At 53.3% G+C, this 22,082-nt stretch overlaps 1 protein-coding gene across 1 annotated transcript; it reads left to right on the forward strand.

The window, feature by feature from the left end:
- Nucleotides 1-235: 235 nt before the first annotated feature.
- CCN5 (cellular communication network factor 5) lies at nucleotides 236-13,241 on the forward strand. The gene is made up of 5 exons (XM_014845906.3): nucleotides 236-549; nucleotides 714-806; nucleotides 4,696-4,906; nucleotides 10,270-10,524; nucleotides 12,256-13,241. The coding sequence occupies exons 2-5, from the start codon at nucleotides 747-749 to the stop codon at nucleotides 12,474-12,476; spliced, it is 747 nt and encodes a 248-aa protein (XP_014701392.1). The 5' UTR covers nucleotides 236-549; nucleotides 714-746; the 3' UTR covers nucleotides 12,477-13,241.
- The last annotated feature ends 8,841 nt before the right edge of the window (nucleotides 13,242-22,082 follow it).

Raw genomic sequence — 22,082 nt, forward strand, 5'->3', positions numbered from 1 at the left:
TGAATTGAACGAAATGGATTTGGTTCACACAGATCGTCTAGCAGTGCTCAGCAAGTGCTGGCACACAATAGGTCTAGCCCGTACAGGCTCATCCCCCGTGGCCCACCTTCCAGAGCCCGGGGAGCAGGCCGCGGGGAGGCCCCTTGTTGCCAAAAGCAAACAGGCCGCCCAGGGATGTTTTGCTCTGGGTCACACCCACCTCTGGGTGGCTGCCAGTCTTCCTGCCAGAAACCGCAGGCCGGCTGAAGCTGCCCAGAGTCCAGGCCACGGGGCTCAGGACGACTTGGGTCAGCTCTGCTAAGGGGGTGTCTGCTGAGCACTTCCTGGGTCCCAGCCCTCCTGGGGTCGGGCAGGGGGCTGGGGCAGGGCTGCAGCAGGGGCTCCGTAAGGCCCTCTTGGTCTGGGAGGAGTGAGAGAGGCCCCTGCCAGCCTGTCACAGGCTCTTGGCACGGCACTGGCTCTGGCTTTCAGGCACACACACACACACTCACACACACGCACACACACTGGCAGGCACCCCCTTGGTGGCCTCCACGGTCTCACCTTCAGGTAAATGGGCTCATCAGTGGGAGCATGAGGATGGGAAGAGAAGTGAGGAAAGGACAGCGTGCGTGCGTGCATGCATGCGTGTGCGTGTGTGTGTGTGTGTATTTTTGCCTGGGAGTGACCTCACAGCTGCCGGAACATAAAGACTTACAAGTCCTGCCTCCCAGGCTCAAAGCTGGCTCCGTGGGGGAAACAGTGACATGAGAGGCACACTACAGACCCACCTGCTGGCCTTCTCCCTTCTCTGCCTCTTCTCAAAGGTAAGGGGGCTCTGGGCCCTGAGCCATACTGCTGACTTCCTTGGTGTGGTGGGGGAGGAGTGAAGTCACTGCCAAGGGCCCCCTGGAAAAATACTTTCAGGCCCCCCATATGGGGCACAGCCCAGCTTCCCTCCCTGGTACCCAGACAGCTGCCTCTGGCCAGCTCTGCTGTGTGACCCCATGCAAGTCCCTTCTCTCTGAGCCTCGGCTGTTTCCTCTGTTGAATGGGCATACTGTTCATGGGGCCTTTGTGAAGATCATTTGTGACAATTCGTCTTATAGTGCTTAGCACAGGACCTGGAACTTGGCAAATGTTCAAAAGAGGACTTTTATGATAATTACCCATCCCCACAGCCCCTCTGCAAAGCAGAAGTGGGCATCCTCGTTGTGAACGGGGAGACTCAAGGCACGACCTGCTTTGCCTGACTATGAGCCAAGATTTGAATGGATGCTGGTGTCTAACTGATGGGAAAGTCCATGTTGCCAGGGCATTAATGCTGTTGGACCCTCAGCCAGTAAGTGACCTGCTAGCCTGGATGGAGGGGAACAGGGAGACACCCTCACGGAATAATGACCTTCTCTCATGGGACATTTTTCAAAGGGCTGTGGAATGCCTACCTTGCCAACATGCCCAACAAACCCATAAGGAATTATTATCCCCTGTCTTCAGTCAAGCAAGGCTCAGAGGGGTAAGCAACTTGCCCAAAGCCACACAGCAAAAAGACATCAGAGTAATAGAGGAGGTGGGGCCCAGGATGGGCCTGGGTGTGTGTATGGGGGGACTTCAGTCTATGCCTCTCCACCCCCAACCTGGACCAAAGCCACAGATGCTGAGCCCTTTGTGTGTGCAAATGCTGAGTTCCTGGTGCCACAGGGATCAGCCCCTCACGAGCCATGATCTCAAGGTGTTTTCACGCTCCTTTGAGGAGGGCGGGCAGGGGCTTCTCTCTCCTGGGTCCCAACGAGTGACTGAGGGAAGGTTGAGGACCCTGCTGGCATCCCACTGCCACTGTTTGTCCTCCCAAAGGGGACGGGCAGGACACAAGGCCAGGGTGGGTGTCTTGGGGAGCTGGAGCAGAGGACTTAGCATTCTGGGCCCAGGATTAAATGAGACCAAAATGAAGCCGTCCTGGACTCACTGTCCTCACCCCTCCATCTTCCCGGCTCCCAGGGAGTGGGCAGCACCCTGTGCAGAGCACAGGGATGTAGTTGTCATGAACCTGGAAGTCCACAGCAATCCTCAGAGGGAATTCCGAGGCCTCCAGGCAGGCCATGAGCTCCCGGGCTCAGGGCTGTGGATGGAGTCAGGTGGCAGGGACCTGGAAACAAGCAAAGTCACATTGACTGAGAGCTGGCCGTGACCTCATTTAATCCCTGTCATGACTCCAGGATAGGTGGTCTCCGCCCCATTTTACTGGGGAGGGAACAGCTCCCTCCCCACGGGGCACCTCAGTGAAGTGTCCAAAGTCACACTGCAAGTCAGTAGTAGAACCTGGATTTCAACTCTGGCCCAGAAGATTCCACATCCAGGGCTCTTACCACACAGCCCTGCCCCCTGGTGACCACAGTAAGGGTCTGGGGAAACCAAGTATGATGGGGCAACTTGAACAGAAGGGTGGGGTGGTTGGGGAGGGTGTGGAGATGGTGAAACACCCTTCTTGATTTGTCATTGTCCCTCCTGAACAAATGGATAAATTGAGGCAGAGCCTAGAGTGGCATCAGAGCCCCAGAGGACAAGAGATGGGCATGGCAATTAAGAGCCTCGGCAGTGGATCCACATGAACCTGGATCCTGATCCTGACTCTACCTCTTACTGGTGTTGTCACTATATTGCTTTGGGCTTCTGTTTCCTCATCTTTAAAATGGACATAACGACGGTACCTCCCAGGGCAGGGTTAAGTTTGACAACACGGTAAAGCACTCAGCACACGGCATGCTGGTGTAAATGTCCGCCATAAGCATCTGTATTAGCCTCTCCTGGGCTTCAGGACCTGCAGATCCGGCCCTGCCAAGCTTGCCCGCTGGAGAGAGCCCAAAGTGGGAGCCCAGGTGCAAAGCAGAAAGCCTATCCCCGGCTCCCCAGGTTTCAGGTGGGAGGGACCGGACCCGAGAGCCAGTTCTGGCCCGAGTCCCCCACTTCCCCTAACCGAGCGAGCTGAACCCCCAGTTTGGAAGGGAACCCAAAAGTCCGGCCGATTGCTTCTCAGATCAGCTCCGTGTGAATCGCCTCTGGTTTTATTAAAATGCAGATGTGGATTCATAAAGAAGGGCCCTCGATGCCGCATTTCTAACAAGCTTCCAGGTGATGCTGATGCTGATGCTGATGCTAATACTGTGTCCCAGACCACACTTTAGGGGCGAGGCTGGGCCGTCTTCTCTAGAACCACTTCCGTGTCTCCCGCTTGAAATTCCTGCAGAGACGGGAACCGGCTCCCTCACGGGCTCCATGCCCACAGGGGCACCCTCGCCTCTGTTACCCAGTGGGGTCTCAGATGGGAGCCTGGGAACGCTCCTGTGCACCCCCGCCAGAGGCTGGTCGGCCAGTTTGGGGTGGCCCCCGGTGGCCGGGGTGGGAGCTGCAGGCCACTGAAGGCTGGTTTGCAGGACTGGGGTTTCCTAGGGGTGGGACAGGTGGGGACTAGGGCAAAGGGGTCATTGCCTGCTTTGGGCCACTCAGGAGACATGAGGTTATCAATTTCATCTTCCTGAACTGCAAGTCTCCCATCCTCCAGATAAAACCCTCCAGTCCTCCAGAGACCCTACTAAAGATTGGTCCCCCACGGATGGGGCCACTGGGCACATCTTGAATGATCCCTGCCTCTTGGTCCCCACCTTCAAATGGATGTGTGGGGAGCCCATGGCATCCAGTTTCTGGTTTGGTTATTTCTCTGTCCTGAGTGGGGAGGGGCGGTGCCCCGGGGGGCGGGTACCTGGCTCAGGCTTTTCCTCATTATGGGAAAAGTCTCCCGCCACCCCGGGTCCCTGGGTCCTCAATGGGGAGGCAGGCTTCCAGCTTGCAGCAGGGGCTGTAACTTTTGGCAAGCCCCTTCCTGTCTCTGGAGCTCAGTTTTCCATCTATACGTGGCAGCGGGGGGCGGGGGGTGGGGTGTAGTCAGACTGGAGCAGAGGTGCTGGAAACCTCACTGTGCATCAGAAGCCCCCAGACAGCCGGTTACAGACCCCAGGCCCACCCCTGGAAGTCCCGATTTGGTAAGTCCTGGAGGAGGCCTGGGGGTCAGGATTTTAGCAAGTTTCCTGGCTGATCTGATGCTCATCCAGAAACACATTCTGGATTGTTCCAAAGATCAAAACATCCATGATACTGTTTGATTTCTTCAGCCCTCAAGATAAATATCCACAGTCTACCTGCTGGAAATGTCTCGGGCCCTGTTGTTTTCATCCCTCATCTTGTCGCTTTGCCTTTCTGGAAGCTGCTGGAGGGCAGGGCTAAGCCTTCATTGTGACTCACAATGATGATCATTGTCCTAAACGCACGGAGCATCTACTGCAGGCTAGGCCACCTGCTAAGGGTTCAACAAGCATTGTTTCACTTGCTCCTCAAACCACCGTCTGACTTAGATACTGCCATTACCCCCTCTTTACAGATGAGGAAACTGAAGCTCAGAGAGCTTAAGTAACTTGTCCAAGGTCACTCAGCTACTAAGGGACAGAGTTAGGACTGGAGCTCTAGTCCAGAGTCCTTGCTTGTGATCACAATGCCCTGCTGCCTCTTAGGGAGTGCCATGGGCCCGGCAGCGTTCAAGGCCAGGTCTATGTGACTCTGGGGCCAAGGTGCGGACTGCACACTGCCTGGCAGAGAGGTAGCCAGTGGTGAGGGTCTCCTTGCCCAGCTTGAAAGACCGAGGCTGAGTGAGGTCTCTCTCTGCAGGTGTGTGCCCAGCTGTGCCCGACACCGTGCGCCTGTCCCTGGCCACCACCCCGGTGCCCGCTGGGGGTGCCCCTGGTGCTGGACGGCTGCAATTGCTGCCAGGTGTGTGCCCGGCGGCTGGGGGAGCCCTGTGACCATCGCCACGTCTGTGACTCCAGCCAGGGCCTGGTCTGCCAGCCCGTGCCTGGTGGCCGGGGCGCCGTGTGCCTCTGTAAGCAGGTTTGCGGGACTAATGGAGGGTGTGTCTGGGGGGGTGCTGTCAAGGCCATGGGGTCCTCCTTTCACTGCTGCTTCTGATACACATCCATACCATCCAGTCCAGTCACACCTGGCAAACCACCCTAGGCCCAAACCCTACTTCCCCCCTCTTGTCTTTGCTCGGAGCCAGCCTACCACCTGGACAGCCTCCCCCACGCCTACTTCTCCAAATCACAGCCAACCTTCAAAGCCAAGTGCGAATACCTCCTCCTCTAAGCAGCCCTCCCAGATTCTTCAAACCAGGAGTCATCATCCCTTCTCAGGACCCCCCCCCCCATGCTTTTTGGAAAATAAAAGTGCAACCCCTTATTTAGGGCGTAGTCCATGTCAGGTGCTGTGCTAAGCCCTTCCCATGACAGTCACATAATCCTCACAATAAGCCAGTGAGGTGAGTACCGTCAAACCCATTTCACAGATGAGGAGACCGAGGCTCAGCAGTCTTAACCGACCCACTTCATGTCACACAGCTTGTGACCTGGGCAAACAGGCTCTAAGGCAACATCCCGGTCAGTCTGCCTCCTGGGCTGGGAGCCCTTGGACCACAGTCTGAATCGGAGTTTGCTGTTTCCTGGTGGCCTTGAGCGTGTTGCGCCTCCCGCCTCTCCTCCGACCCTGGCGCCCCCGGTGCTTGGAGCAGGGGTGCTCAGCTTCGCTCTGGGGACATTTGCGGCCAGATGATTCTTTGTTGTGGGGGGTTGTCCTGCGCGTGACAGGACATCCAGCAGATCCCCGGCCTCCACCCCCAAGTGTGACAGTCTGTCTGCAGACGTCAGATGTCCTCGGGGGAACAGAATCATCCTCAGTTGAGAACCACTGCTTTAGAGAAATGGAAAGAGGTGAGACTGTTCCCTTCCTCCCCCCCCTCCTCTTCATAACAAGCCTTGTAGAGCGACTCACCTCTTTCCTCCATGTGCATGTCACACTTTCATAAAACAGGAACGAGAGAGAGAGAGGCCCTCGACTCACCGACAATGAGTCCATCTATAGGGAAAACCTTTTTAACAAGAAAAATGAGAAAGCTTACAGACAGAACATCATCGGGAGTAAGTCCTTGTTAAATGCTTTATTTAATCATCAGAGTATACTACGGAGAAAGGGATGTAACTGTTATATAAACTCATAGATGATTCCTAATAAAAATTAATCTAAAGAAAAAAATGAGATAAATAACACAGCTCACAAGGCTGTTGTTTAGACTAGCACGACACTTGTAGGGCACTCGGCAGTGTCTCTATTGAACACTTGCATAGCACTGCCCATGTTGTGCCAGCCACTAAGGGTTTCACAAATGTGAACCACAGAGAGGTTAAGCAATGTACCTAAAATCACACAGCTCATAAGTGGCAGAGCTGAGATTTGAACTCGGGGAACTGGCCCCACAATCTTCCTTTCCATGGTTTGACTGCTTGACACTCAGCATGTGGTTCATATGAGCAGCTGGTATTGTCATTGTGGTTCATATGAGCAGCTGGTACTTCACTAAGGGGACTTTCTTATCTCATCTTGATTCCTACTTCACACACCTGGAGGCCAAGGATTTATTTGACCCCTGCTCCTTCCCGTGACTCTCAGCCCTGGTCAGGCAGCATGGTGGGTGCTCCTGAACGTTTAATATTTGGACGGAAGTTGGAGGCTGGGAGCTGGTGAACCCACAGTGGGGCCAGAGCCAGCTAAGCCCTCACGGGGGCCGGGTCTGGGTCTTGGCTCCGGAGGGAACATGCTGCCCCAAAACCTCTTCTCACATACTCCTTGGACACTCGAGGGCCACTCAAGCTGGTGCGCGTCCAGCGTGAGCGCCTGATGTCCTGCACCCCGAACCTGCAGCTTCCCCACTCAGTCGAGGGCGTCTGCATCCTTCCCATGGTTCAGGTTCAAAACCTAGGAGTCATTCTTTTATTTTTTTTTTTATAAATATTACCAACTTGTTATTGTTTTTTAGGAAGATTGGCCCTGAGCTAACATCTGTTGCCAATCCTCCTCTTTTTTTTTCTCCCCCTAAAGCCCCAGTGCATAGTTGTACATCCTGGTTGTGGGTCCTTCTAATTCTTTGCGGGATGCCGCCTCAGCATGGCCTGATGAGTGGTGTGTAGGTCCGCGCCCAGGATCCAAACTGGTGAACCCCAGGCCACTGAAGCAGAGTGTGCGAACTTAATCACTCGGCCGCAGGGCCGGCCCCCATGAAGTCATTCTTGACATCCCCCTTTTTTTCACCTCCCATATGCTGCCCACCAGCAAATTCTCCACAATGTTTTCAGAATCCAACGCTTCTCAGTCCGTCTGCTGCTGCCATCCTGGTCTGAGCCCCATCACCACGTGTCTGCATTTGCAGGAGCCCCCTCACTGCCCCCTGCTTCCGTCCTTGTCCCCAGTCTATTCTCAACACAGCAGCTTAGGGCCTCTTTAATAAGTAAGTCAGATCATGTCCTTCCTCTGCCTAAACACCTCCAACAGCTTCCCATCCCCTCAGAGTAAAAGCCACAGTCCTCTCAGTGCCTACAGGGCCCCAAGAATCCTGCTCCTGTTTTCTCTCTGACCTCATCTAACTGTCTCTCTCCCTCCTGTTCTCTGCTCTGGCCACACTGTCCTCCTTGCTATTCCTTAAACACCCTAGGCATGCTCCTACCTCAGGGCCTTTGCACTGGCTGTTCCTGCTATTGGTGTTCTCACCCCCCCCCCCCATATCTCTGTGGCAAGTTCCTTCACCTCCTTCACAGCTGTCCTCAAATATCACCTCTCGGGAGGCCTCCTCTGATCACCATATTTACAGGTTGCTCACCCCCACACTCCTTAACCCCGCCCTCCTTTATTTTTCTAGCACTAATCACCATCTGACATCATAAACTCTGCTCGTTTATTGTGTTTATTTCCTCTAGAGTGAAAGCTCCAGTGAGGGTAGGATTTTTGCCTGTTTCAGTCTTTGCTGTATTGGAAGTGCCTGGAACAGTGCCTGGCACATAGTAGGCACTCAATAAATCGTTGTTGAATGAATGAATAATAACAATAGTGCTGGTGAGGCCAGCAGGAACAGGCCCCATTTACTGAGCATGTACTGTGAGCAAGCCCTTAACAGACATGATTTCATTTTATCCCTGAGATAAGGCAGTCTTATTACTATCCCTATTTTGCAGATGAGGGAACTGGGGCTCAGAGAGGTTAAATCACCTGCCTGAGGTCACACAGTGTGCAAGTAGTTGAAGGTAAAAAAAAAAAAAAAATCTGTTGTCCCTTCTCCTGCAAGGGACTCTCAGAGGGAAAGGGGGACACAGAAATGACCAGATGACGAGACTGTGCTCTGAAGTTCTTTGGGGGAGGTTTCTGGACAAGGGGGCATGGGAGAGTGCCTGGGGGAGAAGCAGAGTTTTGGCAGCTGTGTGTGTATGGGTGTGGGGAGGGAATCCGAGAGCGAGTAAGTCTGCAGGTGCCTTGTGGTGCTTGGGACGATGCACACAGGTGCCACAGACCCTGGGGTGGGGAGTGGCTGCCCAGGAGTCATTACCCCCAGGCCCACCCGACCCGGCCCTGAGCTGGAGGATGCAGGAGAGGCACCAGGAAACCTTGCTAAAATTATGGCCCCTCCAGCTGACTTTCCTAAACAATCCCTCTGTTTACCAGGTCATCCCAGCGACCAGGAGGCCCCAGGGCTGCGGCCCCAGGAGTCAGGCCCGGAGACCTGGGCTCGGCCAGGCCAGGGGCCTGGATTAAGCTGAGGCTGCCCCCGTGGTTCCTAAGAAACCAGCAGCCACAGGGTCCAAAAAGTCAGGGCTTTGGAACCAAAGGGCTGTGGCCTGGAAGGAACATGGGGAGGGAGCCAACGCTGGTCCTGTCCTCTCCACAGGAATAAGCATCACCCTCTCCCGTTTACGGAGCAGAGCGTCTGCTATGTTCCAGGTTTGGGGCAAAATGCTTTAAGTGCACCAGCTCAAGTACTCCTCCAACGGCCCTGTGAGCAGGGTACCAGGGCTCAGAGAGGTGAAGTAACTTGCCCCAGGTCCCACAGCTAGCAGCAGGGAACTGGGCTTTGAAGCCAAGTCTGTATGGTTCTAAAATTCCTGGGTGTATATGAGCCTTTATGAGGTTTTCTCAGAAGACCTGGGAAAGCCTGCTTGCCACTGAGTCCCTCAGCCCCAGCTGGACTGCCATGCCCACCTCCAGGAGGCCCTCCGGGTTGCTCCTTCCTCTGTACTGGCAGAGCAGCCTGCATGCACCCCTCCAGGGCTCTTCACTCCGTCTCAGAGGTGGGGACTTTCACATCTGTCCCCCACCCCCCACCCCCCCATTGGCCCTTGCATCCCTCCAGGCAGGACCGTGTCTTAGTCCTGGCTAGGAGCACAGCGGCTGTCACACAGGAGGGGCGTGATATGTGTCTCTGGAGTTATAAGGAGTCGGAAGTATTTTATCAGGGTCTCTTCTGCACGGAGCCTGATGCCAGGCAGTCATTCAAAGCGCGTTTTCTGAGGGCCTGTGTGTCCCACCCATGCTCCGAGCTGGTGGGGCGGGGGGAGGCCAGGGTGAACCCTGTCCGCCCCAGCCCTCAGGGAGGACGTGTCCGGTGGAGGAAGTGGTAAGAATGCCCACCTCCTGAGGGCTTCATTCAGAGGGTTTCTTGAGCACCTACTCTAAGCTTAGCACCATGCTAGATGCTCTGTACATATTCTCTCACGTAACTGAAGGTACAGATTGTTGTTCTCATCGCTGCTATTGTTAAGGCGACTCAGAGAAGTTAGGTAACTTACCCAAAGTCACACAGCGAGCAAGTTAAGCCCTGACCTGAAGGTGATGACTACAACACAGCAGGTGGACCATGAAAGTCTGTGGCACGAAATCTGTGTGTATATGATAGTCCCATATTATGAATATGTGGTAATTATACTGATCATAACCACAGAGCAGCTAGGGTGTGTTGAAGGTTTCTTTCATGTTGGATTCGTTACACACATCATTTCATTTAGTCTATACCACAATCCTGTGAAATAAGCACCCTTATAACCCATTTTGCAGATGAAGAAACTGAGGCAAGAAGAAGTGATAACACCTGCCGAGGCCCATAGCTAATAAAGGACGGAGCCGGGGCTCCGACCAGGACAGTCTGCCCGCAGACGCTGTGCGGGGACGCAGGGCGCCGCGCGTCTCCCCGCAGGTGCCAGGCAGGCCCGGGGGGTGCGGGGGCTGCAGAATCGGGCCGAGCCCCTCGGCTGCGCTCCGACGCTGCGAGGCCGCTGCTGCCAGCGGGATCTGGGCCAGCCCTGCAGAGAGGGCCGTGCGGTGGGGTGGTCGGCGCAGCCGGGGTCACCGACGGGCCCGCTTTCTGCCCCGCAGGGGGAGAGGATGACGGGCGCTGCGAGGTGAACGGCCGCGTGTACCGGGACGGCGAGACCTTCCAGCCCCACTGCCGGCTGCGCTGCCGCTGCGAGGACGGCGGCTTCACCTGCGTGCCGCTGTGCCCCGAGGACGTCCGGCTGCCCAGCCGGGACTGCCCCCGCCCCAGGAGGGTGGATGTCCCGGGCCGCTGCTGCCCCGAGTGGGTGTGCGACCAGGGAGCGGGGCCGGGGGTGCAGCCCCTCCCGGCCCAAGGTGAGCGCGCGCGGCCGGCGGGCGGGGACCTGGAGGGGTGGCCGGGGGTGGCCGCCCAGGGGCAGGAGCCCGGGGTCACAGGGACGGTTTCCCGACAGAAGAAGCCGGGAGGGGCGGCGGAGACAGCGAGGGGCGGAGTCACAAGACCCCTTTAAAACCCACAAGCAAGAAGCAGCGGGGCAAGTAGATCATTTTAAATCATAAGTTATTAAACAGGAAAATTGGTGGCAGCATGCAGGGAGAGGTGGGTTGGGACACTGGAACCCATTCTCGAATTTGATAGCAGAGGTGTAGTTATAACGCATACGCTAGTTACATTTATAATGTATCCCTACATGTTAACAATGTATTTACATAATATAGTTTAAAAGTTATATAATAGCATAATATTGGGCTTATTAAAAGAGGAACTCACACTGAACTGGCAAAGCTGGAGGACGTGGGCCTAGGGGCGGTCAGAGGGGGAGGAAAGACCCTGCCTCCTGCTATAAACTCTTCAGTTTTAGAGATTTTGTTGTGATGTCACTGGGTTTTTTAAATTATTATTATTACATGAATGTGATTTTTAAAAAAGCAACCAAAAAGAGTGCATTGGGTCCACAGACAACAGCGCTGCACGAGGGGCGGTAGAGCGTGGTGGGCTGAGCATGGAGTCTGCCCGGGTTCTAAGTTCCAGTGCTTCCTAGCTGTGTGACTCTGAGAAAGTTGCTTCACTTCTCTGTGTCTCAGTTCTTCCAACTGTAAAATGAGAATAAGAGCAGCCACCTTATAGAATTGTCGTGAGGACGGGATGAGTAAATACGAGGAAAGCAGTTGTAATGGGGCCTAGCGCACATGTTCCACTGATGGTAGCTCTTATCTCTACGATGGAACGTGATACATCTGATTAAATACACAGGAGAGGGCCAATGAGTTCACTTTAGGTATAAAAAAGGCACCACATGTGCAATTTGATCTCCGTTACGTGTGTGTGTCTACAGCCATATGTACACACAGACATCATACATACGGCACACGCGTGCATACAGACACAGGGTTTCTCAGCCTCGGCACCAGTGACGTGTGGGCCGGGTGATTCCTTGCAGGGGGCTACCCTATGCACCGTAGGATGTTTAGCAGCATCTCTGCTGGATTCTGTAGCCCCACCCTCAGTGGGGACCACAAAAAGCATCTCCAGATGTTGCCAAATGTCCTCCAGGGGCAAAACTTCCCCCAGCTGAAAACCACTGGTTATTAAGGGCCAGAAGGAAGGACAAAATATTAACAGCGCAGAGCAGGACTCGAGGAGGAGGAAAAGCCTGATCGTGGGGACCCACCCTCTTGTTCCAGGCGCGGCCTTGGGGCCACCAGCATCCTTGCCGCCAGGTCCCAGCACCCCCACAGGCACAGGTCCCAACTACCTTCCCGTAAGATGCTGTTTATCACAGGAGTCAGGGAGGATACAGCAACGAGAAAGTCACTGTGTTCTGGGGGGCCGTCATGGTCAGCACCATCAAAATTGCCTAATAACCAATATTTACGGAGTCCTTACAAGTATCAGGCACTGTGTTCAGCACTCCACCTCCACTATTTTATTCAATCCCCATAATCAACTATTAGGAAATTTACATAGGAAGAAACTGAGGTCCAGAGAGGTTAAGCAACACGACCAAGATTGCACCGCAAGCCAATGGGTTGGTTTGGCTGTTAAACCCTGACCTTGCAATGCTGACCCCTCTTTCTTCCCCCCAGGACCCCAGTTTTCTGGCTTTGTTGCTCCCTCATCCCCTGGCGTCCCCTGCCCAGAATGGAGCACAGCCTGGGGCCCCTGCTCCACCACCTGTGGGCTGGGCATAACCACCCGGGTGTCCAACCAGAACCCCTTCTGCCGATTGGAGACCCAGCGTCGCCTGTGCCTGCCTGGGCCCTGCCCACCCCCCAGGGGCCGCAGCCCATGGAACAGCACCTTTTAGAGCTGGGCTGAGAACCAAGCCTCGGTGCCCGGCCTTCCCAGCAGGCAACTTGGCTACAGGCAACCATCCAGCGTGGGTGCACTGTCGGGCCCTGGAGAAGCTTCACACGCCGCCTGGTCCGTCTGGACCCTGAGCCACAGCGGGGATGTGTGCCCGGGTCCCCCTTCCTCTAACTCACAGCCTGGGAGGCTGGCCGGGTTTCTAGTATCTTCTGGTCCATTCTCAGCCTATGCACAGCCTTTGTCAACCACGCGCACAGGCTAGCTTTCCAGGCGATGGGGCAGCCATGTCTCCCTTAGTCATTAAGCTGAGCAGGTGCTGGGCTGGACTGCCTGTTTTCTGGGGGTATGATGAAAAGGGGCACAGATATTCTCACTCTCCTGCTTCCTTTCCCGGGGTGACATACAAACGTCCCTGAACACGTGTCTATGCATGAACTTCTGTGTCAGGCTTGTGCTGTCTGAGAAAGCCCTCCCCGTCCTGGGCAGAATTTAGGGGCTGAAGCCTTTGCAAAAATCACAAGGTGAAATCACACCGTCTTGAAGAAAGTCAGAGAAAGGCCTTTAACGTGATGCATTAAACCCAACTCGCGGTCGTAAGAATTAACCTTTCTGGAGCTCGCGCCATGTACCAGGCGCAGAGCTGGACGCCGTATACAGGCCAGCGCTTCGCAGCATTTTTGACTAGAGAAAGGCAGGGGACAATGCAGGATACCTCCCCAGGGCTGGGGAACATGGCCGGAAATAAACCAAGCCACATGTGAAATTGTTTGAAGTCTTGTGTTTTATTGTTGAAAAGATTAATCCCACTATGTACATTGTATATCCTCCTCTGCGGTCTGCCTGTGTTTGTTGAAAAATAAAACCCGTGCTTTCATCAGGATCCAACCAGGAAATCAGGAAACACTTCCAGAATGTGGTCGGGGATTTCCTCTTCTTAACTAGTTTTATTGACATCTGATGTCCACACAGTTAAACGCACAGGTCTTGAGGGTATGGTGGAACGGGTCTTTACAAATGTACACCCCTGTGTAATCAAGGCCTCAATCCAGGTATAAAACATTTCCATCTCAGAAAGTCCCCTCCAGCCCCTTCCCAGTCATCCCCTCCAGCCCCCATGGCAGCTGCTGCTCTGATTTCTGTCACAGAGGAGTGTCGCCTGTTCTTGAATGTCACGTAAACAGAATCGCCTGGCAGGTGTGCAGGCACACTCTTTAGTGAACAGCTTCTTTCGCTCAATACCAGCCCTCGGGGTGGAGGGGCAGAGAGGGGACAGGGCCCAGAAGCTGGGACCAGAAGGCAGAAGGTGGAATGGCAGCAGGGCGGTCCCCTGGGGGCGGAAGCCACCACGGAGAAGCAGCCTTGAAGGCCTAACAAAAAGCCGATGGAGACAGGGAGGCAGACCCCGGCTTCTGCTCTCTCCTACCCCCCCATCTCCAGGAGGGCCTCCCACTGGTCAAACCTGCTGGGAAGGTGGGAGGCGAGGGAGCGGAGCCTGGGAATGTAGTGCCCTGAGGTACGAGGCAGGGCAGGGAGGGCCTGAGAGCAAGGGCGAGTCCAGCTCACTGTCGTAAATGACCCCCACCTCAGAACGGTGCCTCCAGCCCCTCGTCAGGTCCCACTTCCTCGAGGAACCCCGGTGTGAGAACCACAGGCAGCATCTGTGCCTTAATCTTCACAAAATATAACCAACTCTAGTTCACAGAGGAGGAAATAGCTCAGAAAGGTGATCTGTCCAGAAGCTGGTCTGCAGCTGGGGTGGGATTTTAGGCCACACCAAGTTTATCTGACTCTCAAGACTGGGTTGAAGGTCTCTCACAGGCCAAGAGTTTTGGTGGATCTGGCTCTGCAGGGTCGACTCTGGACACACTGCCAGGAAAAATTCTGATAATATCTGGAGGCACCGTGAGAACGAGGATGCTGACAACCTACCTGCCTTGAAGGGTTCCCGCATGTGGGGCCCTCTCTGCCAGGAGCCACCCCTGGGACATCCCTAAAGGAAAGTGTTACTGACACTCCCCTTTTAGAGATGGGTAAACTGAGACTGGAGTGATTAATGAGTTGCCCCAGGGTTGGGGTGCTGGACTCTGGGCCAGGCTGGCTGCAGGGTCGTGACCTTACTCCTGAGCAGCCGTGAGCAGCACTAAGAGGTCAAGTCAAGATGATGCTAAAACTTGTATTTAAATCACATAATACTCTTAACAACCCTTGGTGTTGAGTACCGCCAATGTCCACGTTTTACAGCAAAGGAAACTGAGGCACAAAGAAGTTAAGGCCCCTGCCTGAGATCACTCTAGAAAACAGCAGAGCCAGGATGGGGAGTAGATAATCGCAGTGACCAGGCCGATTTACTTATGGAAAAAGCAAATGAGTGTGAATGAGCACGTGTGTGTGTCGGTGTGGATGACCTCTTACCACCCCTCTCCATCTCCACTGCTCCCCTGGGCTGGGGCCACCATCATCTCTGCCTGGACACCTGCAATAGTCTCCTCCTGCTCTCCCAGCCTCCACCCTTCCTCTTTATAGTATGGGCCACAGGGAGCCTGTTAAAACCAACCCAGATCACGCCAGTCCTTTCCACTCTGAGAAAAGCTAAAGGCCTTTGCACAACCTACAAGGCCCCCCAGTCACCTCTCTGGCCTCACCTTCAGTTTTGCTCCCTCTTATTCACACTGCTCTGACCTCACTGGCCTCCTTGCTGTTCCTCCAACAGCCAGACAGGCTTTCACCTCAGGACATTTGCACAGACTATTCCCTCTGCCTAACATCATCTTCCCCCAGAACCATATGGCTAATCCCCTTGATCTCTCTCAAGTTTGACTCACAAGTCACCATTTCACTGAGAACCTGCCCTGGCTGCCCTCCTTCTTCCAAACTCCAATGCACGGAGCACGTCACCTTTTAACACCCTGCATAACTTACTTAAACACTCATTATTATGTTGCTGGACTCCACAGTGCTGGGACTGCACTTATCTGCTTTGCTCACCGATGGGTTTCCAGGACCTGGAACAGTGTCCAGGACAGAACCTGGCTCGGTCGGTCGTTATTGAAGGAGTGAAATAATACATCTTGCTTTTTAAAAAGGGATCTAACGGGGCTTAGAAAAGTAAATATGTCGATGACAAATGGGAGTGGCCACCCAGTTCACAGTGATTTCCCAGCAGCCATGTCTGCGTCGGTCAGAGGTGGCCCCCTACCTCCCCATCCTCAGCCTCAGTAGTTCTCAAAGTGGGGTCCCTGGACCAGAAGTGTCAGCATCACTTGGGAACTGGTTACAATTGCAAATCTTGTGCCTCATCCTAGACTCACAGAAACCCTAAGAGGGGCGCCCAGAAATGTGTATTTTAATGAGCCCTTCGCTTCATTAAAATCTGTGTAAGGCTTCAAACAAGTGCATGAGAACACGTGGTGTGCTGCTGCCTCCCTGTGGCAATTCTGTGCATGAACCACAGAGAGGCCACCAGCCGGAGGAGGCCTGGAGACCGGGGCCCAGCCGCCTCTTCCGGGTCTGCAGATGGAGAAACTGAGTCTCAGGGGAGGGGAGGGCCTTGCCCAAAGCCTCAGGGTGAGGCAGGGTTAGAGCTAAGCCTGGAACTCTTCCCTATTTATGCCGGATGCAGCAGCTTTCTCTTCTTAAAATATTATTTGAACAGATGCCTCGAAGGGCTTCTGCTGGGCCCTGAGCCAGGACACCTCCATCTGTCCCTTGGATGACTCCCTGGTCCCTCTGCTCACAGTCCAGTCCCTCCTGCCATCGGCCATACTGTGCAAGCAGGAGGATCTTTCTCGAGCAAATTATGGTTATGTCACTCTGCTTAAACCCCTCCAGGGCTCAGAGTGGCCCTCTGGGTTGGGTCCAGACTCCTTCCATGACTCACCAGCCCTGCTGTTTTTTCCAGCCCCTTCTGTGCTCCAGCCACATTGGCTGGCTTGGGCTCCTCACTCCGGCCCAGGCTTTTCCCCAGGCTGTGCCCTCTGCCTGGGACACTATTTCTCCATGGCTTTACCTGCATGACCCCTGATTATTCCTCATTAGTCACAGTTTCCATTTCTACAGGGGCCAACCCTCCCCTTGCGCCCAGGCTCCCATCCCCTCTCACCTGCTCAGGTGCTGCACTCCTGCCATTCCCCTTTCATCCTCCCAGATCTTCCATTTCTCCCTCTCTTCCGGATCATTTCCATCAATATACACACATGCTTGTCCTTAATTCTAATGCTGCAAAGGATGCAGCCTGCCAGCCTAAGCCCATCCCGGCTACTCCAGTAACAGGAGGTGGGGTGCCCTCTTCAAGGGGCAACTCCAGCAGCCTCACTGGGGGGTGCCTGAGAAAGGTAAAGCTGCCATGTTACATGTGCCATCAGAGTCCATCTGCTCTCCATTGCTGAAATGGGGTCTAGGGTCTGAGGAGCCTTCTCAGCAACAGAGTCTCGGCTTAGGTGATTGTCAAGAACTCATCTTTTTCCTCTTCCACTGTGATTAATCACAGCATCAGGGAGAACCCAAGGGCAGAAGCCTAGGCCTCTGGGGCACCTCGAGGTTGGCCAATAAGCCTAGTTGTAAGTGGCCCCAGCACACTGGTCTGGTTCTTATCTGTGGCCCATTCGCTGCCCCTGGCCCCTCATCAGTGGCTTTCATAAAACTGTTTTGAATCTCACGGCTGGGCTAGGTCTCCACATCCACTCTCTGTGGGATGTGCAGCACTTAACCAGACTCCTTCAGGAGCTTCTCCCTGGGCCTCAAGGCAGCAGGCAGCCAAGCACAGGAGGCTGACTTTGACTTTCACGCCCCTTCTCACCTCAAGGGCTGGAGCTCCATGTCCCGATGACCCTCCTGCCTCCCTTGGTCTCTGAGAAATCCCGTTCACGTCCCGTTCCCTTCCCTCTCTCTCTTGATTCATACCCTGGGCCCCACTCTCACTCCCATTAAAGCCCAAGTTTTGGGAAGCTAGTGGCCTCCACATTGCCTTAGCGCTTACTCCAGAAGGTCAGTCCAGGGTTCCAACACGGCCCCTGCGGAATGCGAGGTCCCCTCGGGGTCCTTTCACCAACTCAGTGAGATTTCTCAGGTATCTGAATTTGATCTCCAAAAGAAATCTGATTTTAAAATTTCATGTTCTATTTGTAATTTTTCTTTCCCTAATCATTGTGATGTACATATGGGTGCTCATCCTATCGCTATTTATACCCTTATGTATGTCTTGATTAGCTGGGGTAAACCGGGTTCCAATAGTAAATAGGCCCCAAATCCACCGGCATATCGGAGGGTCGGGGTTGCTGGTGGGAGCCGTCTCCCTGGTGGGAAGGAATATTTTAACACCGACAATGTCTACAATTGCAGGCATATGGTGATCATAAAAAGCAGATCCAATTTAGCCAGTTTTACTATTGTTTTAAAAGTCTTTACAGACAATGCACCCCTCATCACCTGCACTGGGGGCAGATCAGTCTCACCACCCACCCCTCCCCTTTGGTACACCACTGCTTACTAGCTAAAGCACAGTCTATTTTTCAGTTGCTGAGAAATATTTCAGGGACTCAGGCTCCTTCGACCTTAGGGCTCTACCCCCACCCCTAATCATCTGTATCCAGTATGGCATGAACAGCTCAGATGGGAGGCTCAGCCACCCCCTGGAAAGCCTGAGCCAGGAAATGGCACAAATAACTTCTGCTCTCATCTTATTGGTTAGAATTTGGTCACATGGTCACATCAAATTGCAAGGAAGGCTGGGAAATGTAGTCTACCAACATTTTATGTGCTGTCACAAACTTTTAGCAGTCTACCACAATGTCTTAAATATTTCATAATACATATTTTTTAAATATCTGTGTCAGACGACAATATGGATAAACCATCTTCTTTGAGCCTTCTCACTCTGGTGTAGGAATTTTGCCATGCAGTATATAGTCCTGGTGCTCTGGTTGAAACAAACAATTCCAAATTTTACCCTCACCCAGTAACCTGGATGCTGAGCTCACAGCAGTTTCCACTGCCTCCCTCTCCGACTCAGATTATTTCCTTTCAATCTGAGCACATGACTGGACTACATTTCCCAGCCTCCCTTGCGGTTAGGTGGGGCCATATGACTAAGTCTTACCGATAAAATAGGAATGGGAGTGATGTATGCCACTTCTTGACTTAAGCCTTAAAAGTCAGTGTGCCTCCTTCGTGAGCTCTGTCCCCTTCTATTGGCCACAGCCCTTGGTGACCCAGCTTCAACAGTGCAGGTGGGAACAGCACCCTTGGGCAGTGTTTCCTGAACTCTCAGAATCACTTGGAAGGCTTGTTAAAACACAGATTGCTGGGCCTCACACCCAGAAAAAGCAAACTTTTTTATTCTTTAGGTCCCTGCACTGCGTGGCATTTTTGTTACAGCAGCTTAACTTTTTACCCTAACTAATGTAGTTGGGTTTCTGTCACTTGCAACCAAGAGTCCTGATTCACATAGATTCATAGGTAACTTCAATAAGTCTAGATGCTAACTGAGTCTGTCTCTTTTTTCCTGCTTTACCCAAATCCCTAGTTTTTCATCCTAGCTCGGTATCGGCCAGGACTCTAGAAGGAGATATGCACCAAGCCCCAGGAAGGGGCTGGGGAGTGGAGAAAACTCCCAGTCTGCTACAATACTATCAAATATTAACATTATTACCATTATTATTTCAGCTACTCCCCTGAGTGCCTTGAACACCAGGCCCAGCTCTGAAATAGAGTCTGGGGACAGCCCAGGCACCCATGCCCTCATGGCTGCCCCTGTGCTCTTTTCCTGGCTCTAGGTGTACTCTCATACCACGGAGGTAAGGGGGATGCTAACCAGGAGGCGGGGTGCACGTGTGGCTCAAGCTCTACCTTGAGGTGTATGACTCAGAGTCTTGGGGACCCAGCTTGGCGGTGGGGAGAGGAGAGGAGGGGGCAGGCTCCAGAGCCCCTGGAGGGAAGGGAACTCACAGCAGCTCTGGGTCTCTTTTTTCTGAGGTTAATAAGCCCTCAGCAAAGCACTTAGTGGGTGTTTCTCTTGCCTGACCCTCTCCCATTTATAGGCGGGCCACACTGGGCCCAGAGAGGATAGTGCTGTTCCTATGACCAGTTAGCCAGCCAGGGACAGAGCCTACGTGAGAACCCAGGCCTCCTGCCTCCCAGCCCAGGGATTTTTTTATTTCCCCATCCTAGGCTAGATAGCAGCCATATCACTAAGGGGAATATGGACTCTGGCCTTTGGAAGACCAGGAAGACAGCAAAGACTCAGCCCAACAAAGGCCTCTATCATTCTGGACCAGACTCAAGCCTTCCCCAGCCCCTGGAGCATACCGCATGGTTCCACCACAGGCCCACGTGGTCTTGGCCAAGCTCCACACTCTTCTAGACCCCAGTTTCTGAATTCAATAGGCTGCTTCATAGCAGGAACAGGAAACCCAACTCAAACTAGCTCCAACAATAAGGGAGGAATTGGCTCAGCTTACTAATGAAGTCCAGTAATAGGATAGACTTCAGGTGTGGTTTGATCAAGGCTTGTTTCTCTATAATTCTTTCAATTTTCCCCTCCTCTATTGTCAGCAACAATCTCAGGCTGGCTTCTGTGTGGTGCAAAGTGGCTACAATCACTCTGGCCCCATAGCTTCATATCATAACATCCAAAAGAAAGGGGATAAAAAATATTTCCAAATTCCTAGCACAGGTCCTAAGCCTCTTGCTTAAACCATCCCCTGGGGCCAGCAGTTTGACAGGTGCTGATTGGTTGAGGTCTGGCTTTCCTGACCCAATCACTGGGACCAGTGAGGTGAGGGTGCTCTGATTCAGAAGTGTTTCTCCGCGCCAGTGTGATTGGCATTTGGGTGGGTCAATTCTTTGTTGCGCCGAATTATCCTGTACATCTCAGGACATTACCCTCCTTAGCCTTCCCACCCCCAACTAAATGCTAATAGCACCTTCTAGTCTCTGGGACACAGACTTGCCCCCGCTCATTTACAAATGCCCCTGGGGGCAGGACTACCTTGGAAGACAATCACTAGGACCAGTCAGTCCCAGCCCTGGAGCTGGGGGTGTGGCCAATCTCACCCAAACCCAGGACTGCTAGGCAAGGTGGAAGGGTGAAACGAATTTTGGAGAGACAACCTTGACTTCACTACAGCGTCCATCTCTGATTGAAGATGACACCCATCCCTGCCGGCTCTACCTATTTCTGCTTCTAGGTCTGGGTTGTCATGGTAACTTGGGGACCTTATGCCATCATCTTTCCAGGCTTAAAAGCCCTGATTCACTACACCATAAATCACACCTGGCCTCAGTTGACCGGTGGCCCTGTGGCTGCTAACCACTTCTGAGAGGGTCCCAGACCCCTGCCTGGTCTGCCATCCTGCTGCCCCAAGTTGATAGGCACAGGTAGCTGGGCATGTGTTTACCAGTCATCAGTATGGACCCAGCCTCTACCATTTGAGTCTGCAGGACAAGGTGCAGACAGTCCTAGACTGGGGCCACACAATGAAGTCACTTCCTACCTTCACAGAAGCAGAAGAAACTTGTGGAGCTTCTCATCCCACCCCTGCTACAATTATACACGAGCAAAGTGAGACCCAAGAGAGAAAGCAGGCTTACTTAAGGATACATGACGAGGAACAGAAAGATGGACGTAGGAGTGATGACAAGGGAGGAGACAACAGAGAAAAAAATGGATAGGAAATCAGCAGACCTCCTGCTGGACAGCTCCACCTCATTGTCCACTAGCGTCTCAAACTCAACCTGCTAAAAACTGAATTCTACGTGAAGAAGGGCTGTATCTGTCCTGTTCACAACTGCATCACTAGATTCCAGCATACTGCCTGACACAGAATAGATACTCAATAAATATTTGTGGAATGGACAGGCATCAAAATCCGGTCATTTTTCCTTGACAAGCTCTTGAATCTTGCCTCCCTCCAAACCTACACACTTCATTCCTGTAAATGTCCTCTATACCAATTCTTTATTGCTATATGGCAAACAAACCTCCCCAACACTTAGTGGATTAAAATGACCATTTATTTAGCCCACGTGCTGAAGTTGGCTATTTGGTATGGGCCCAGCTGGGCAGTCCTTCTGAACTCAGCTGGGCTGCGTCATCATCTGCAGTCAGCTACAGGCCATGTAGCATCTTTGCCTCCCTCGGCTGGGGTCTCACATCACAGAGCCTCGGGTGGGGTGGCTCAGATCTGTGTCATGTGTCTCTTATCATCCCGCAGAATGGCAGCAGTTTGTTCACCCAGGGGCTGGGCTGACTTCCAGGAGAGAAGGGAGTCTGCAAGGACTCTTGAGGCCTTGGCTTGGAATTGGCCCAAGAAAATCAGAAGCCGTGCCCAGATTCAAGGAGTAGAGAAACAGACTTGACTTTGGGGCATGGATATAGGGAGATAAATAATTGCAGCAATTTTTGCAAACAATTTCCCACCAACTCTATTCCAAGTTACCCCAGTCTCTCATCAGTCAGCTTTCTAACTGGTTTTGCCATCTCAGTGTAATCCCTTCCATTCCACCTGCCTTCTACATGAAGTTTCCCACATGTGCTATGGTCTCTTGCTCACTGGGTCCTTGCATGTGCTGTTCCCTGTGCCTGGCATGCTCTCTCCTGCCTTGCATT

The sequence above is a fragment of the Equus asinus genome, chromosome 15 (genome assembly GCF_041296235.1).
Source record: "Equus asinus isolate D_3611 breed Donkey chromosome 15, EquAss-T2T_v2, whole genome shotgun sequence".
NCBI classification, from domain to species: Eukaryota; Metazoa; Chordata; class Mammalia; order Perissodactyla; family Equidae; genus Equus; species Equus asinus.